General features: G+C 46.9%; 1 protein-coding gene across 1 annotated transcript in view; it reads left to right on the top strand.

Annotated features, from left to right (window-relative positions):
- MYO5B (myosin VB) overlaps nucleotides 1-19572 on the top strand; it is a 309980-nt gene that overhangs the window by 173870 nt on the left and 116538 nt on the right. The window contains exons 6-10 of the mRNA XM_017665463.3: nucleotides 3397-3540; nucleotides 5027-5108; nucleotides 9758-9865; nucleotides 13693-13802; nucleotides 19156-19421. Of these exons, the coding sequence (XP_017520952.3) occupies nucleotides 3397-3540; nucleotides 5027-5108; nucleotides 9758-9865; nucleotides 13693-13802; nucleotides 19156-19421 (710 nt within the window). The remainder of the gene's footprint in view (nucleotides 1-3396; nucleotides 3541-5026; nucleotides 5109-9757; nucleotides 9866-13692; nucleotides 13803-19155; nucleotides 19422-19572) is intronic.

Genomic DNA, 19572 nt, shown 5'->3' with positions numbered 1-19572 from the left:
TTCCTAAGTCAATGCTAACCAGAAAAATCTAGCAAGGGTTTAAAAAATAAAGAGTTACATGCTTCACACACACACAAATTGGATGTTCTCCATACCCAGAGTAGAGTTTATAGATTTAGTAATAGTAACACAAAGAACCACCTCCCTTTGTGAATACCATTATATCTTTTTAAGTATTTATAGATCCATTATAGCACTTCTCAGAGCAGCCGAGTGAGATAAGGCAGATTTTTTTAGCAGTGTGATCTTTAGACCCTGGGCAAGCTTTCCCTAAGCCATTGCAAGGAGTGCTCGCAGGTATGGCACAGGCTCTTGTTGCCATTTTACAAATTAGAATTTGAGTATCTTGAAATTTTGAAATTGAAATTTATTTGTTGAAACTAGAATGTCCTTCAGGGTTTTCCACAAACCAGTCTTTGCTGATCCCATCCTCATGTTAACATGTTTCTTTGTCCCCTGCATTTTCTTGTAAAAGGGCAGTAAAATTTAGAGGCTTGATGAGATTTGGGATTGATTTATATATTTTTTTATGTATATAAAATATAGGAAATATTTATTTTTATATACATAAAAATATTTATATAAACTTATAAAAGGATCCTTTATAGGTGCTAGTGTATGCTCCCATTAAGAGGCATGGAATATCTGGCTGTCTTTTTGTGATATCAGCAGCTGTTGATTATTCCTAGACCTATTCTCAGGTGTTACCAAACAGCGATATTCTCATTGTATCTTTCCTCCTGTATTTATTAACTGGAATAAGCCTAGGGAGAGAAACTTCTCACCAACTAGTTATCCTGATAATTTACACAGGAAAGCTGGGGTAGGTGTTTGATTCCTTACTAGTTCTCAGAGTATTGAGAATGAGTATGGTTCCCTACCATCCTCTGAGAGGCTCCCCCTGACACTTTTTCCTTAAAAAAAAAGTACAGATTATGTTTTTGTCTTTATCCTTTGCTTTGACCTGGCTGTTTGAGATGTGAGTCGTTTCTCCCATGTGTGGCCTCTCCTGCCTGGGGCTGAGTGGTATGGAGATTTGGAGCCAGGACTGCGAAGCCCGTGGAGTGAATACAAACTCTGGACTCAGGCATGTCTGAATTGCTGTCTTCAAGTTGCCATTCCTGGCTGTGTGACTCAGGGCACACCACTAAACCTTTCTGAGCCCAAGTTTTCCCACAAGTATATAATGAAAGTTTTTAATGCCTGTTCCCTAGGGTTCTTGTCAGGATTGAGGAGACTGAAAGGGGCCCAGCCCTGGCCCTGGCTCATGGTACAGGCCTGGCAAATGACCACTTTTACCAGCATTTTAGGGAATAGAGCCCTCCTTACCATTTCCGAACAGAATTGGCTTACTAATATGTGATGGTGGCTTGTCTTGTACCTTGGAGGGTCAGACAGCCATTGAAGAGAAATAGGTACATAAAGGCCTCTGCTGAGCTGATGAGGTTGGTGGCTGCCGGGGGACATGAGTCCCTATCTCCCTAGATTGGAGGGTGCTTATGACATAAAATCCTCTGGTTATCTCTTTGACAATCATTTCAGTTTGGCTAGATTCTAGCCTTGGCCTGACCTTGGGCATGTTCCATGCGTGCTCTGACATGCCCTCCAGAGCAACCCAGTGACTAAGCTTACGCTTCCCCCCATTTATCTGCAGAAGTACACATTGTATATGTGATCATGCCTTACACACTTTAAACCCTAGAAGAAAAAGTGTATGTTGCAACATTAATAAGGAATTTTTAGGGCCATAGAGCGGTAAGTCACCTTTGAGCACAAGGGTTCCAAAACTCTCATTTCACAGGCAACAGAAGCACAGCCCAAGTTCATTTACACTTCTGTTCACTCAAATTATTTTGAATGCCTGCTGTGCTGTGCATTGAGATCCCCTGCTGAAGCAGTCAGCCCCTGCTCTTACTGAGACAGAGGGCAGTGTGTCCTGGAGACAGGGCGCAAGGAGGAACGAGATGGGAAGTGAGAGGTCTAGGAGAGCACACGGCAGGAAGAGCCCACCTAGCCTGTGAGGCTGGGGAAGGCCTTGCTGAAGAAGCCACTCACGAACTGAAACTGGGGGAAGGAGGAGTCAGCCGGGTAGGGAAAGCCGTGAGAAGAGTGCTCCCAGTAGAGGGAATGGTATTTGTGAAACTTGGGTGGAGACAGGGGGACATCAGGCTTTTAAGGAAGAAAGGGGTCAGGATTGTTCGAGTTTGGAGACCAAGGGCAAGACTGAGGAGAGGCCAGGCTGGGTCAGATCCTGCAGGGCCTCGTAAGCCATGCTGAGGGTTTAAAACTTTCTGAGGGCAGTGGAAGCCATTTAGGCATTTTACACAAGGGAATGTAATACCCAGGCTGACATCTTAGAAGAAAGCCTGGTGGTCAAGTGGAGAATTGACAGGAAGAGGCCAGAGTGGGGGGGTCCAGAGCCCTGTTGTGGCCCCTAACAGACATTTTCATGAGCACTTATTTTAAGCCAGTTTTTGAACAGTAGTAATTTGCTTTCAGCTGGTCTGTTCACCTTGTGAATAGCAGAGGCCAGCTGAGCCTTGTGTAGTTTTGGGCTGTCTACAGGATGCTAATAGTTCTGTGGCTTGGCATTTGGGGGGAGGGGTAGAGGGTCAAATAGGACTTGGGATTAATTTCAACTTCTTCCTCAAATTTCCTAGACAACTGGAAACTTATAGTGGGTTTTAACCACCTAGAAATGTGAACTTATGAAAGGGATTAAAGTAATACCTTCATTACCAATCTATTAGCAATGCCATATTTTTTAGGTAGTGAATAGTAATGCAACAAGACTAGTCGTGTAGCCACTCACTTTTTAAATTACCGTCTCGTTTCAAACTGCCCCTGAAGCTCTGTAAGGAATAGTGACTGGAGGGTGGTGTCTTCCCGATTTTCCCCAGTGATGAGGTATGAAGGCTGGGTGTTGATATTTGGTGTCTTTCTAGCAAGTACCATTCATTGGTTGGGAATGACATTTGACTGCTTAGTCATGGAGACCTGATCAAATTAAGCAGAGGAGCGTTTATTTCTCTCACAGGAAATTCAGAGCTGCTGTGTTCTGGTGTAGGTTTAGTGGCTCTAGGGTGTCAGAGTGGCAGTTTCTGTGATTGTCTAGACATTTCCCTCATGGTCCCAAGATGAGTGTCACAGCTGTAGCTATCACCTGTGCTTTCCAGGCAGAAAATAAAAAAGAGAAGTTGAACAATGGGGTGAACCTTTCAGCTGGTGAACCCTTTGACAGAACCCACCAATCAACTTACTAGTCTCGCTGGCTGTCCTTAGTAAAGGAGGCAGGAAAGTGAAGGCTAGCTCTGCCCAGGTGCTAGGATGCCCAAAACACTCCTGAAATCAAGCAAGCCCTCCCTGTTCTGCATACGTTTTGTTTGTTCTGTACAGGCCATTGGAAATGCCAAAACCACTCGCAATGACAATAGCAGCCGTTTTGGAAAGTATATCCAGATTGGTTTTGACAAAAGTTACCACATCATTGGGGCCAACGTGAGGACCTACCTGTTGGAGAAGTCCAGAGTGGCCTTTCAGGTAAGTGCTGGGACTTGGGCCTTGTCCTTTTTCCACAGATGATGCTCACTCGCCCCCGACTCCCTGTGCCAGAAAGCATCTCATCTTTTGAACCTGGAATTGACTATACTTGTTCTTCTGGCTTTCTTGTTTTGATTCACTGAGTATTCATGCAAATGCTATAGGCTTTGGGACTGTATATTGAGAAATCTTTTGCTTAGTATTGTTATTTTTAAGTAGATATTGTTTTTAGATTCAATTAACAAACAGATTCAAGTGCCTGTTACGGGCTAGCCCTGTGCTAGATGCCAAAGATACAGTGAAGAGTAAGACAGCCCTGTTCCTTGGGGACTTTAGGGCCTTAGGATCAGGGGGATGTCATGCAGGGTCCATAGGTTTTAGCTTTCCCCAGAAACCTTCTTATTTAGTAGGTTGTATTTTAAAGAAACAAAAACATTCCTTGACCATGTAGTTTCCTTTTCAAATAAATGGAGCTCCCACCTCTCAACTGACAGTCCCTTGCTCTGTGCTCGCCTTTCCTTCTCGCTCCCGACTACTCCTTGGCCTGGCCTTTGCTGGTCAGTGTCGCTCACGACCTGAGAACAGCTCTCCTCCAGCCCCTCCCTCCGAGCCAAGGTGACGGTGGCTGAAACCCCTCCCCTAGGCTGAGTGGCTTCCCTGCCCTGCCGTTAGCTGTCTTCAGGGCGGACATAAAAACAGCCTCGGAGTTTGTTTCTCAGTGAGGCCTGTCTCCATGCTGATCCTTGGCTTGAGGCTAATGAACTTTTTAAACCAGGTTTGTTATTCTTTCCCCTTTTTCTGCCCAGGCTCTCTCTCCACTTCCCAAGTTTGGTTTGCAACCTCACGTCCTTCATTGCACTGCCGCAAAGCAAACAGCCTGCTGTGCAGGGTGCAGGTCTGATGCTGGCCATGCCTCTGACTCAGACGCCCCTGAGCCTTCCCCTTCCTTCTCTGTGCTCAGGCCTCCTGAGGCCCTCCCATCAGCACCTTGCCAGGTTAAGGCAGGCCTAGCCCAAATGTCCACTGAAGTCCTGTCCCAGTCTCTCACTTTTCCTGACCTTCCCAGCCTGGTGTGATGGGCAAGAGCATAGCTTCTACCTCATTCCAAGCTTCCCAGAGGAGAAAGGAAGCCCACTGCAGGCAGCATACCATCTATGCAGCATTAGCCAGGCAGCACAGATCTCTGAACAAATGTTTATTGATTGACCCACTATTTGTAGAATACTAATGGTGTTCTGTCTGGGAAAAATAAGAAAATGCATGTTTTTGCAGAAGTGAAAGGTAAAAATCCTCAGGTTCGAGGAAGGCCCCTGTAGTAGTGAATGGAAAATCTGGAGGTGGGGATTTTGAAGGTGGCAGAGATGTGGAGGAAAACATGAGCAAAAGTCTTGGCCTCTGTCACCCAGAGCATCCTAGGATTAGGGTGGATGAGGACATGATCTTGGAGGTCACTGCCCTAAAACTGCTTACCTTTTTCCTCCTTCAGGCAGAGGACGAGAGGAATTACCACATCTTCTATCAGCTCTGTGCTGCTGCCAGCCTTCCCGAATTCAAGGAGCTCTCGCTAAGTAAGGGAGTGGGTATGTGCCCACCCTCTGGGGTGGACTGCTCTGGCAGCGGGGACGTCTGGGGCTCTGAGGGAAGAAAGGGTGGCCTGCTCAAAGCCCTCCACCACGGGTTCTCTTCTCAGCCCTGCCTCTCGTGGGTACATCCCCTAGACCTCTTTGAGCTTCACTGCCCAATTTATAAAATAGGGTTAACTGGACCCAGGCTGCGTGCCTGCCACAGAAAATGTTTGACAGGAGAAGAGGCAGACGGTGGAACAGTGTTTGGCAAAGCAAAAAAGATTTCTATGGGTAATTATTTTTAAAAATGTTTCCTCTTTAGCCACCATAAGAAATGTGTCCCAATCATGAGGATGTAGAGGTTGAGCTAATGCGCATCACTTAATTGTGACCAGTGAGTTTTAAGTCTTATTAAAGAATTAAGACCAGAAAAGGGAGTGAGAGGATAAAGCAGGGATAAAGTGGGCATGGCTTGAAAGGCAGATTGATAGAGCCTGGACCTCACCACAGAAGGGGGGTGCTGAGTGTTAGGGGGCAACAGTGCTGTGACTTCTACTGAACAGTTGGGAAGCTTATGGTCCAACCAATCTGGAACACTGGAAGGGGTGAAATGGAGTAACCAGAAGTGCCTCTCAGATGCAGCCAGTGGGAAGAGTCATCATCTTGTTGCCATTAAGTAAAAGGGCAGCCTTTCAGTGGCTCCAAATCACCCTTTGCTTCTGCTAATGCTGTTTCCTGCAGGGCATTAGCAAGTGCAGCTTGCCCCGACACTGCTGACTCAGAGCCAGCGGAGCTGAGAGCCGTGGCTGAGCAGGCAGAGTGCGTGCAGCTCTTGTTGCCAGATGACTGCGGCACTGCCCCTTGGGGCCTGGGGTCTGTCTTTTGGGGACGTTGGGGAGGTCTGGTACTACTGATGGCATCCAGTATCCAGTCCTGGCTCAGTGCCTAGACAGGTTGGTTGGGCTTCATGCAACTGAGAGAGAAACAGACTTGTGAGTCTTTGCTGTCCCTGCCCAAATCCTGGCCGTCTGAAGGGCCCTGCACCACATCCACCTAGGGCTGCTCCAGCCTGTGTCCCTGTGGCTCAAACACACATCCAGTGGTTCAGACCTATGGTCCGCACTCCTACCTCTCTGCTCTCCCTCCTTATGAACTCTTGGGCCTTGCTGCCTGGACCATGCAATGTAGTTCCTTCATTCATTCATCAAACCCTATACCGGCAGTGTAGGCACTGGCAAGGCAACAGTTGTGGATCTGCCCTGGCTCAGTGTACAGTCAGTTGTGATACAAAGTGAGAAGGGTGTGCTGAGGGGAGCCTATGGAGGTGGGTCAGAAGTTTCCCAACCGAAGTAAATTTAAATTGGGACCCAATGGAGGAAGCCCTGGATGGCAGATGTGATGCTAGTTTTGTACTGTACACTAGTTGTTCAATGCTTGCAAATCTGATTCTCCCCAATGAAATCACACACTTCATACAGACCCAGAGTGACTGTACAGACCTTGTTTGGTGAGCACTCCCCTGAGCTGGCATCCGGGGCTCTGATGTTGGCTTATGGTCGGAAGTAACGGGGAATGCAGGCCACGTTAAGGGCCAAGCCATCGTCCTCTTTCTTTCCCAGAGGTGGGGACACGGGTCCAGCTGCATTTTGTAGGGCCAACCCCCAGGGAATTAAAATTTTTTCAAAGGTTGGTTTTAAAGAAAATGAACAAATACTGGCAAGATCCATCTACTGATTTTGGATCATTTTGTCCCAAACGTAACTTTAAGATAACAGGGAAGAAATTCTCCTAATTTTTTTTTTCCATTTACAAAAATGTATTCAGGTGAAAAATAAGTTTTCCTTATATGTCTCACAAGGTGCCAGACCCCTTGGGCCGCTGCCTGGAGCAGTTGAAAAGTATCCAATTCGATGAACTTCTCGTGCTCTTTTACCTGCATGTGCCCTCTGAGGGCATCTCGGAGCGAAGTGAAGAGCCTCTGATAAGCTCTCGTGCTCCAGTATGAGGTTGTCTCTGGCCACATGGGTGGGTTAGCTGTGAGCTTTGAAGCTGGACATTTAGTTCCACTGTTAACCCTGGTCTAGTGGCTGGAAAGATTAACTAAATGAAGGGCTAGCCAGTGGCTCTTTGTGAATAATTAGACTGCCTTGCCTCCTTCCCTCTTTACTTCACCTAAACTCTGCTGTTCAAGTGTACAGAAGTCTCTGCTAGACCCCTGGCCCAGCAAGTTTTGTGCATTTATCTGCTAAGGGAGAAGATTTGCATCCAGCCATCCACATTTTCACCTGCCCTGTTGTTGCTGGTCTACATTTTAATAATGACCTCAGGGTAAGATTTTTAAAAACAGAACAGTCCAATGAACAATTTGTTGCAGTGTGCACGCATGATCAAAAGAGCTGTAATGGGCCTGCATCGCTTAAATACAGCCTTGAGGTAGTAAGGAGTAAGTTCTCTTCTTTTTCACTTCGATAGATAGCCTCTCCTGCCTATGCACAGTTGGGAGCATAAGTCTGCGCGGGTGAAGTGCACGCCCTTGGCCTGGATGGGCTGCCATTGTAACCATGGGTTTGTGCTGCTTCTGTGGTCTCTACAGTGCCTGACCCAATGTCTGCCTGTTGAGGCAGTTAATAGGAGATTTTATGGTGTATTTCTCCTTGGAAATTCTAAGCAAAGAGAGATCTAAACTGGAGGATAAAGAGGTGTTGTTCTGGAATGAGATGGACAGCGACAGCTTCACAGGTCTGAGGAGAGCTGAGATCCAGGCAGGCTAAGCAGATGGGAGAAAACTGAATCCCGCTTGGATGCCTGTCTTATCAAGAGGGTCTGTCCACAGAGGTGACTGCGAACGTTAAAGCAGATGGAAAGGAAATGATAACGTTGGGTTCCAACCATTTAGTAGAAAATGCTGTGACTGACCCAGGTGGTCCCCCAAGATGGTGAGCCTCAGCTGAAGGAAGTTACTGAGCCGGGCCTGAGTTCAGGAACTGGAAGCAAGGAAGGTGGGATGGTTTGTATGACTCTACTTCAGGCAGTGGGGCCCTGGCTGCTGACAGTGAAGGGTCTTCAGTAGATGCTGAAAATGCTTCCTTTCTTCAACATGGAAATCTGATGCCCACCTTTGGAGTCCTGGATGACTGACTATATTTCTGGTGTGTCAGCTAATTATTTTGATAATGAGTTAGGTTATGTTTATGGCAAAATCACGCCATCAACAACCATCTTCACAATAAGGGGATCGAGTAATGGGCTCCCAGGCCTGGCCAAACTCCAGGTGAGCCTGGGTAATCCCTTAAAGAACATCCCAAACTGGGTGTTCCTCAGTTTCCCTGTCTGAAAAAGAGGGGTCAATATGTTCAGTTGTCTCCCTGTGGGCACTGAAAGAACCATCAGATGAGGTGCTCTGCAAGGTGATTGTGAAAGGAAAGATGAATCGGTACTTTTATGAAGCTTTTGAAACTTACATTATTCTGTGCCAGAGCTTGCAGGGTGATTACATATGAAAAAGCTAAATATGCCATCTTCCGCAAGGACCTGGTGTGACTTCCTTTATAACATTGCCTTTTGCTGGAGGAGCTCTCCAAAGGGTTTTCAATAAGGAGCAGTTTGAAGGTGGATTTGAAGGGACAGGAGCAGAAGCAGGGAGACTGGTTTAACGTCTTTTGCAACAGTCCCCAGGCTGAAGGTCAGACCCAGGGCAGTGGCAGTCAGAATGGAGGAAGGAAAGAGATTCAGGTTCTTAGGGGATCAGGTGGGAAGATCAGGGTGTTGAAGGAGGACTGGGTGTTGCAGTGCATCTGCATCTAAACATGTTTAATTGATATGCCTTCAGCTGTACACATGCAGGTCAGGGGAAAATAATTTAACTGATGTTTTCAGAAGAGAAAAACCAGACTGTCCAGTTTTGGCTTCTTGTCAAGATCAAACATTGTGCACTTAGAAACACCAATTATTGAGCAGGGTTCTACCCTACAAAGGTCCTATATTTTGAGGAAATGTAATTTTCAAGGGTGATTTTGATTAGGCGCCATTGTTGCCTCAAATGCTGACTTCCAAGGTCTGTAGTGCAGCTTCCACCCAGGGCTCGTTCCGTTTTTGCCCTCCGCTAAGGTCAGCTCTGAATTCCCAGACAACCTGGGCCCCTCACCAGTTGTCTCCAAGGCCGTTATGAGAGGCCTGACTGAAAGGAATTAAGCTGGGGCTTGAGGGCCAACATAGGTCTCAGCCTGTTCCCTGCGGCACATTGCTGCCCCTTGTTTGTGAAATGAGGGGGTCAGACGAAGATTATCAACTGTCATTGAAGTCTGTGATCCTAGGGTAGGTATACATTTTACTTGCATGTATGAGATCCCTTTTTAAAAAGTCTGTGGTTTTAAAAAATTTCCTACTGTAAATTGAACTGTCACTTTTATGTTCACGTTTTCCATATGCCAAATACAGCAATGTATTCTTTCAGTGCAGTGTGATTATTTGTCTTTTGTTACCCAGTTTTTTTCCTCTTCCCTTTGCCATTACCAGTTAAAGGGTTCCACATTTGGCTGGGAATAAAACTTGATCTGGGATGAGTAGACGTTCTCGTGGGTCGTGATCAGTGGGTACACTGAGATGAAGCTTCTCTCTGACGCCTCATGTCTTTACCTGCCTGCCTACCACAGCATGTGCGGAGGACTTTTTCTATACGTCACAAGGAGGAGACACATCCATCGAGGGCATGGATGATGCTAAGGACTTTGAGAAGACTCGACAAGCCTTCACACTCCTTGGTAAGGAGCTTCTGAATGGGAGGAAAGGCCCAGAGGGTTGGTTGCATGAAGAATAGGAAAATACCTCAGTGTCCCACTTTCCTTGCCAGCCTTCATAAGCTGATGGGAAACCTTCGTGAATTCATCTGTCTTATTCTGTCCCAGCCCTCAAGCTCCAAAGTTTAAGGTTTGGTGACTTGTTGTGCTTTCTTGAAAACAAGGATTTGAGAGTTGTTCTCTCAGACAGTGTGAAGTATCCTTGTCCCTCTCTCAGGCCACTGATGCTAGTGGAAGAGAGCCAAGAGGAGCCATCTTCCTGTGCTGTGGCCTGGGTTTTTAGGTGGTGTGTTCTAGTAGGAGAACATGGGACCAAACTACCCATATACAACAATCACGGGGTTCGAGTTGGAAGCAGACTGTAGAGGTCTAGTAGCACTGTCCTGTATGCGGTGTTATTTCCATTATTGCTGTTGCTATGTAGAGCTTAGCAGTGGAGTCCTGCAAGATCTTTCTGTCCTTTTGGGCATAAAGGGCAGTAGAGCTGGAGAAAACTGCACTTCTCCCCTGCTGTATTGTGGGGAGAAGAGCCCCAAGTGGTAAAGTGGAAGACCAGCCTTTCTTAACAGGGAAATTGAAGTGGTAAATTCCTGGGACCTGCAGCCAGAAAAAGCAAAGCTTAGGAAGTCAGCCTGAAATCTACAAGTGGCTCCAGATGGCCCTTGTGTTTGTCCCACCCCCTTGTCTGACAGAATTGGCTTCTGAGTCACGTGAGTACCCCAGAGCAGCATCTCTTAGGTTCTTTGGTGGGAATCAGAGAAGCCTTACCCAGTGTCCAAACAGAACATGGCCAAGCAGGTCACACCCTAATGTCTATATGGGGAGAAAACCAGGACGTCATGTGCTGAAATCTGAGTGCCGTTCCCTTCTCTGGACAAGTGGGAGATACGGTTTGCCTTTTATACTCATGAAATAACGGTCAGGACACAGAAACCACAGTGGTTATCCAACAGAGAAAATTTAATATAAATTAACTAGAGGAGTAGTAGGTGATGAACTGTTAAGCTGGGTATAAGAGATCTTTAGGGGTCCAGAAGTAGCAGGTGCAAAAGAGCTGTTTTCTGTAGGGGGAGGAAGAGCAGTCAATAAAGGGACCACAGACTAAGAGAATCCCCCACCCCTGTCCAGACCACTTCCAGGAGGATGTAGGCTCCAGATTAGGCCACCACTGGGGGTAAAGAAACCTGCCAGAGGGTGTGTCTAAGCAGCCCGCAGTTGCCCCAGGGTATGGTGGGACCAGAATATTTCAGGAGCAGCTGCTGATGCGGGAGCAGGGCCTGAGGGCACAGCTGGGGTGCACCTGGGAGGCTTCCCAGCATGAATAATGGTAGCTGTGGAGGATCAGAAGCAAAAATGTCATCCTTTTTGTTGCTTTGTACAGTCACCACAGTGCCCCCTATTGACCAGGCCGGATATGCCACCGGCAGGCAAAGGCAAGTTCACAGAATCAAGCTCCAGTCCACAAAGAAGGGATAAGGGCAGATTTGAAGCTGAGAGATACGTTGATAACTGGCACCTCAACTTCCCCAGCATCATGTAGCTGTTTTGTTCTCCTGTGCTGGGGAACAGGTTTCGAGGAGACTTGATGCTGAGCAGGGTAGCCATCTGCCCAGCTTGTCCAGGAAAGGAGAAGGCCTCTGGCAGCTGCCCCTGAGGTGCTGCTGTGAGCAATGGGTTTGAGCTGATCCAAGGAGAAGGTGGTTCCCTCCGATGCTCTAAGGAGACTGGGTACTTAAATTCTCGAAGCAATAGCTTTGAAAAATTATTTTAATAAATTTTTCTTCCCTACTCTTTGATAAACATGTCCTTTTTCTTTGGTGGTGGTACTCTAGAGGTTTGTTAAGAAAAGCAAACCCTTTAAGGGCAAGATTGTAAATATTTTGAGCTTCATGGGCTACATGGTTTCTGTAGCAGCTACTCAACTTTGCCATTATAGTGCAAAGTAACCATAAACAAAATGTACATGAACGGGCATGACTGTGTTCTAATAAAACTTTATTTACAAGAACAGGCCATAGGATATGGGCCATAGATTGCAACCCCTGTTTTACTCAAATTATACTGTTCAATTTTTGTTTTGTTTTTGGCTTCTCATAGTGAAATACTACTTACAATTCTGTATAAAAAAAAGCTTTCTTGTCAGTACAGTGCAGGAATCGTATTGTTAGGATTCAGTGGTTATTCAATATCTGCTACTTAAATTCCTACCATGACAGGGTGGTTAGGTCTTCAGAAATTGGCCAGGTATTGGTTCCTAAGAGTAAGTGAAGGAGAGAAAAGTGATACATCCATCCTGTGAGGGTCGCAGCACTCACTGCCTAACTTGGACATGTAACGGGACTTGCTGAGAGCAGGACCCTCCGAGCCCTGATTGGCCACCTGGGCTGCAGCCCCACACGGGGGCACAGCTGTCCAGCCTCCTGCCTTGTCTGGGCCATCAGCCTTGTACTTTAACAGGTCTTCCTGTTTCTGGTTGTATTTGGTTATACTGAACCAGGATGTGTGCCTAAATTCTTTGGCCCCGGCTGGTTTTGGATTATTACATTAAATAAAACCAGATATTTGGATGATGCATACCCTTCTGTAGACATTTACAAGTACGTGCAATCTGGGTGACATATCATCGAGTCAGTCATTCCATTACTCATGTTTCTGAGCACCTACTATGTGCCAGGCACTGGGGAGATGATGAGGGAAGAATAGGGATTCGTTATATTGTTGTTTACTTTGTATATTTTGCAATTTTTTGTAAAAAAAAAAAAGTAAATCCCTACTTCTATGAAATTTAAGTAGTGATGGTCATTTAACATTACTAAAGCCTAGAGTTAGTCTAGTTCACTCTTGGGTTGTTCACTTTGAGTATTATTTGAGGAAAGTTTTTAATCCTAGTATGACATACCCTTACCTCCCACATACATAGGTGTCACTGACTTTTTGCTTTTTTAGCCTGAGCAAAGTATTGCATTAAAATTAGTAACTACAGCTGAGGAGGAATATGGAGGCCACTTGTATTTCTTAAACTGGTGGTAGACTGACTGATGTTCATTATTTTATTCTGCAGCATTTTTTTTTTGTAAGTCAAATATTTTATAATTCAAAAACGGTAATGCTTTAGAGGTAGATATAAATTTTGGGAAATTATCCATGTCTTTGATAACTTAGGTGCACAAATAAATTTGACAGTAAATGTCTGCTGCCACAGTGGTTCTACAGTAGGTATATGTGTCTGTAACTGTGAAAGAGCTTGGAGTGTGACGTCCAGCCCCCATCTGGGAAAGGCCGAGAGCCAGCTGGCCATCTAGCTCCTGTAACAACACTCCCAGGAGAAGTTTCTCCTCCTCTTCCCCCACTGGCACTTTGGATGTGTGTCACAGATGTTTGCAGGATATTATGTGGGGAGAAAAATGACCGCAGATGAATGACCATTCTTATTAAACTCATAAAAACATCCATAAAGTGTTTGGTTGAAATGAAGTCCAAAATGAGTCTGCATGATTGCTGCCTCTCCTTAGCTCTTGGAGAAGTTAAAATAGTACTGTGACCCATCTGGTTTGATCAGGACAATCAGAGTAAGGCTATTTCACTTTAGTCCAGGGAGCCCCATTGCCCTCTGAGCTGTTGTTGTGAGTGGTAATTACTTGGTGAGGAGCCTAGATCATTTAGGAGTCACTGGTCCAGAAAAAAAATCAAACCTTATTTTTTAGAAAGTCCTTAAAAAAGGGTAAAATGTCATTGCTATCCTACCATGGATAATTGAGTGTCATTCATTCTTTTTCTCCCCCCACCCCCAGGAGTGAGAGAGTTCCATCAGATAAGCATTTTTAAGATAATTGCTTCTATCCTGCACCTTGGAAATGTGGACATTCAAGCTGAGCGTGATGGTGATTCCTGTGGTATATCAGTAAGTTGCATACCAACACCAGAGATAAAATATACACAATTTACTCTGTTCCTACAGTTTTATGCAACTGAAATGTGTCTTTACACGTAGAGGACACTTGTAGGTTATTTGTTAGCAGTAATGATTTCTGTTTCCTTGCTGATAATTTTTTAAAAGAATACATCTTTTTCAAATCAGCTGCTGCCAGATTTCTACCCCTGAGGGCAGGGAATTTAGTGGCTACTAAATAGATTATTTTTGGTGGATTGGTTTTTCCAGGTACCATGAGGTTCATGGAATCCTTACAAAAAGTGTTGTCAATCCTTGAATACTTTCTGAACTCCTGAGTCCACACTATAAAGGTATGAAGCAACGTTGGACACCATACTTAGTGACTGTCTCCAAGGGGCTTACAATCTAATTGTGTAGACAAAAGAGGTAACATTTGCCAAGATTGATTTATTAAGTATATTGGCAGAATGTTAAGTAAGACATCTATGTGCCAGTATTACACACTGCACAGTGCTCCAAAATGCTCATGATGACTGTTATTTTCCTGGCACCCAGTGTTGGACCTGATGAGTAGTAGATAAAAATGTCTGAGTTGGGTGGGTGTAGGAATGGTACTGGTGCAGTAGTTAGTATAGACAGCCACTGTTGTGTGCTCTCTTCTGTGTCATCAGGCTGGGCTAAAACTGGCATTCTGACATTGAATAAATGAATGTGCACTTGTTCACTCTAGACCTTTTTTGTGCCCATTAATGGCTAAGTCCTGGGGAGGTATAAGATAGGACTCTTGCTCCCAAGGATTTAGGATTGACATAACCGGACTGTGGGAGAAGCTTGAAGAGAATACAATGGAATATGAACATGGGCACAAGTCCTTGCCACTCACAAGCTAATGTTTTTTCAATTGAGCAAACATTTCTTAAGCTTCGACTGTTTGTGTAGGATTAGGGGTCATCAGAAATTCAAACTGGTGGCCCTGCCTTTGGGAGAGGAAGACCTGAAGTGTAGCTGGCATCTGGCAGAGCTCATCGCCCTCCCCTGGCCCCTGCCTCATGCTTTTTCCCTAAAAGCGATGCTCCGGGGTTTGCGAGGTCCCCTGGGCCTGTCAGGGCTGCCTCCATACTTAGTACAGAGTCTGCAGCCTCATGAGAGCTTTGAGGCTCGCTGGCCTGGGCCCAGGCCCAGTGTGAGAGGAGGGAATGTTGGAGCTGGGCAGTGTTAGGTGCCCATGGACATCAGGGTGCGAGTGTGTGTAGCAGGGGAGTGAGGCTGGTGGTGGTAATGCCCTGAGAGCCCGGGCTGTGCAGAGGTGGCCCTGTGCCTGGACAGGTGGTGGATGGCCCTCCATGGAGTGCGGGCCAAACGCTCCCCTCCTCTGAGTCCTCTGGGTGATGCAGTGCTGTCCCCACTCTTTTCCCTCAGAAAGGCAAAGATGGTCTGTGCCTCCATTTGCCCTGCAGCCCCATAAACGTCCCATGGTTCCTCAGGGCAGGTGAGATTAGGAGCATTTGCATTGAAAAACTCCTGCTTTACCCAGGTAAGATTCAGGAAAGGTGACAATGTTCCCTGACCTCCGGCTCACCCACCACTCCAGCCCTCCCCCACTTCGCTTCTTAGGGCCACTTCCAGGTCACATCCCTGTCTTGTCATGGGTGCTTAACAGCTCCTGGACTATCCTCCATGGTGCTTAGAGTGGTTGTAACTTTGCGTTTACCATGTAATTATTTGCCACATGTGCCTTTCATTCACAAGACTCCCAGGTCCACGAAGGCACGGCCTGTGTTGCTCAGCACCCAGCACAGCCAGCCTTTGCTAGGCCCCTGGTACAAGGATGGCTAACTGGAGGCTCTCCAGGCCCGGGGGTGATGCAAGTGAGAGCAGAGTGAATGAGCGAATCCAACATCTTACTGGTGTAGATGGTGTCTCTGGAACCAGGTCCGCTGAGCCTCCTGGGCACCTGGCAGGTGGGGAGCTTATTGAAAAGTAAGGCTTGGGCTCCTAAGTGGACTCTCTCTGATCACCCATCCCCAGCCTCTGAGGAGACCCTCATGTGAGAAGGAAAGTGAAGGTGTCTTGGTATTATTTGATCAGCGCTTACGGCCCCCCACTAAATTCTAGAGCCATGTGTGTTCTCATTATTTAGCCCTGAAACTCACTGGCACACACTTGAGTGCGTGTGTAAGGACTGTATGAAGGCGGGATAATCAGGGCACACTTGGAAGAGTGGACAGAGGACACAAGTGGTGGTGAAGGGAGGGGAGGAGGGAGGATGCCTGGCAGGTAGAGGTTTGGGTACCACCCGGCACGCAGGCCCCAACTCTTAGAATAGGAGGTCATGTTTTTGAGCCGTAGGTACATGGTCTAAGCTAGTCTTCTATTCTCTACTTCGAGACTGTGTAGAGAACTGAGAGTGAGAACTCTTGGGTCAGGACTGCCAGGGGTCAGATCCTTTTCTGCCACTTACTGATAGTTACTCAACATTTCTGTTTCCTCCTCTGCTGAGTGGGGGTGATATTCCTCACATGACTGAGTTCCTGACTGTTCTTGTCATTGTGAACTTACGAGCATCGTGATCTCTCTAGCATCACAGGGCTGGGAAAACTAAAGCCCAGAAAGAGGGAACTTTCTCCAAGTTTGACAGTTTCTGGCAAAGCCAGCGCAGGCCCCAGCAGTGTTCTTTCCCCTGCACCACTGCCAGCCATGCCTTGTCCACAGGACTGTGAGTCCCTCTCTCTGGGGCTGGCTTCCCTTTGCCGATGTCCCCCGCCAGTGCCTATCCCCGTGCTGGGTGCTCAGCGTGTGCTCAAGAAATGCTCCACTACATCGTTGCTAGTGAAAGTCCCTCTCTCAAATGGATTTTGGTTTATTCCTTGGGTACATAGGGTGGGCCTCCTACTGGAAAGGTGGCTATCCATACGCAGTGTGCCTTCTGCTCAGTAGTTTTTATTTTAATTAAAGCATGAAAATGTGTTCCATGACTGCCAGAGTTACCTTGGAAAATGCAACAGCGTGCAATTACTTGGACACCAGAGGCAATTTGTTTCTGGGATTTGGCAATATGGGCCCACAAAACTAATCTACCTATGATGCTGGCTGTTTCTAATGGATTTAGCATCATTTAATTAAATGTAAATGTAATTGCATGATGTTAAATCAGCTTCAGTTAGCACCTTTAATCAACAGTCAGAGGGGGGTAATAAGAGGGTCAAGCCACACCCCACTGCAGCCAGTGGGAAGCTGTCCTGCAGTGATTATCTGACAGTTCCTTTCTCCACTGCATTTACCTGGGAGGCACCAGGGAGGGACGGGAGCCTGTGGGCAGGCCCTGGGCAGTCATGTTTACCTCTAGCAGGACGTGTACCTGTCAGGGAATCCAGCTGCAGTGCTCTGCCTAGCAACTAAGAATTTCTTGGCAATAGGTTAGACTAACAAACTGGACACTTGCCACCTTTGAACCTGCTGCCTGCCAGGAAGTCCCTAGGCACTTAGCTACCACATACCGCTTTCTGTTTGGGGGAGTGGGTGGCAGGTGGGGGGAGCCGCAGAGTGAAAGGCTGTCGGCTGGGAGAAGTGGCCATGGCAACCCCACCTGCTGAGCGAAGACGGGCTTGCCCACCCCCTCCCAGGCCAGGCCAGGAGCTCTGCACCAGAGTCAGGGAGCCTTGGCTTTGCCTCATTTTTCTCATCTGAAAAATATGGGGGATTGGATTAGAATGATAGTTCCTGAGGTATTTTTCTGGGAAAGTTAACTCTAGACAATTTCTTAGGAAAATAAGGTTCTTTGGTCAGTTAAGTTCAGGAAATGCTCTGTGAAATATCTGTCTCTTGATGCTTATAGGGTGCACCAACAACCAGTCCAGCTGTGTCTAGCCTGACGACATCCCTTGCCCCTTTTGTTAAGCCAATTAATGCTGCTTTGTAACTATTGCTCCACAAACCGTACTTTGGAGAAAACTGGCCTTAATCATTTTTGGAGGTTCTTCTTACTCTGACATTCTATTATTTTGTAATTGTGTTTGTTTGGGGTTAGATGGATTTTAAATATCTGTAGTAGGGGTAAAAAAAAAAAAAAAAAAAACGACCAGGGAAATGGTACAGTTACCTGTTAATCTTCACTGAACCAGCCCTCATTTAAATCCTGCAATGCAGCCTCGTCATAAAATGAGTCCCACAAGCAATTTAGGGCCATTAGGAGGCGGCACATCATGTTCTATGGGATTCCCTCTCAGCCTCAGCATTGATAAGCTCACCAGCAGCCTCGTGGCTGGGTTCTCAGCTTTCCCAGGTGGGTTTAGACAAGGGAATGATTAACAGGGGAGAGGAACCTCCAAGGGAGAGCACGTTGTCTGTGGGATGTCCTGAGTGGGTGGCAAGGATTATCCTTACGCATTTGGGTGCAATAAGAAGACTGTAGGTGACTTAGTCGTTACCAGTGACTCAAAGGCCAGGTGGTATGATTGGTACCTTGGTAAATGGTGGCCAAGATCAGATGCAGCCAAGAGAGGCAGCTGGGCATCTGGGTGAGTGGCTGCACTTCTCTGGAAATAGGCTTCTTAGCTGCATAAAGTTCTTCAGCTGGAGGAATTCCTAGTTTTTTTCTAGCTCTAAACGTGTGATGTTATTGGTTACAGTATTCCAAGTTATCTTCTCAGGTCAAAATTTCCATATTTTGGCTATTTGTCCTAGCTTTCTGTCTTGACTCACTTTTTTCCTCAAGCGGCAAGTGCTTTAAGAATATGAATAAAGCTTGCTTATGTGCGATTTAGTATCAGTGAGGCTGAGATGAAGCTTAGGCCAGTGAAGTGTCCATGCTGGAAGGGATGGTGGCCATTTGGGGTCAACTCGGGGCTCATTTCCCGGGGTGCGGCTGTTAGACTGGCCGCTAGTCAAAGGTAACACTTGTTAAGTGAGGACTTCTTTGGGGCTGTGTTAAGCACTGCATGTGGAACTCTGCAGATGAAAACTACATTCTGCCCCCTTCTGGCTCCTTATTCTCAGTGGGTTATCCATTCCTAAGCTGCCGATTCTCACTCTGCTCCCTTCACTTGGGGAGCGCTCTCCTCCCAGTTACTCTACAGCTGGCTGGCAATGGAGGAGGAGACAGGGAAAGGGGAAAGAGGTTTTGTTTTTTTAAAGCATTGATAACTTGGTCATTAGGTGTTGAAATGATCAGTTTGAACAACATTCTTTGGGCCCTAATTGTCATCTCCACTTAGCAGTGTGGCTAGGGGTGGAGTGGGCTTCTGGAGCCCTGGGGTGGCCTTGAGCTGGGCTCGTTCTCTCCTTGGGCAGGAGGGGAGAAGGCATGGTGGTAGGCTTGTCCTCCACAGCCCTCCTGAACCCATTTCCCCAATGCGTCTTACAGCCCCAGGATGAGCACCTCAACAACTTCTGCCGACTGCTGGGGGTGGAGCACAGTCAGATGGAGCACTGGCTCTGCCATCGTAAGCTGGTCACCACCTCGGAGACCTACGTCAAGACCATGTCCCTGCAGCAGGTGATCAATGCGCGCAACGCCTTGGCCAAGCACATCTATGCCCAGCTGTTCGGCTGGATTGTGGAGCACATCAACAAGGCCCTGCACACCTCTCTCAAGCAGCACTCCTTCATTGGGGTCCTGGACATCTACGGGTAGGCCCCCGCCCATCCTCCTGCCTTTCATTCCACCTGAGGACCCTCAGTGTCTTTTAGCAATGGAGAGCCAGCAAGGGCTGTGGAGACCTCCCTGGAGGCTCTCAACCAGGGGAGTGTGAAATGTGGGATGGCCGGGGTCACTGCTGGC

This window comes from Manis javanica, chromosome 9 (genome assembly GCF_040802235.1).
Source record: "Manis javanica isolate MJ-LG chromosome 9, MJ_LKY, whole genome shotgun sequence".
NCBI classification, from domain to species: domain Eukaryota; kingdom Metazoa; phylum Chordata; class Mammalia; order Pholidota; family Manidae; genus Manis; species Manis javanica.
The sequence above is the reverse complement of the archived record's forward strand: the minus strand, read 5'-3'. Positions and strand labels throughout refer to the sequence as shown.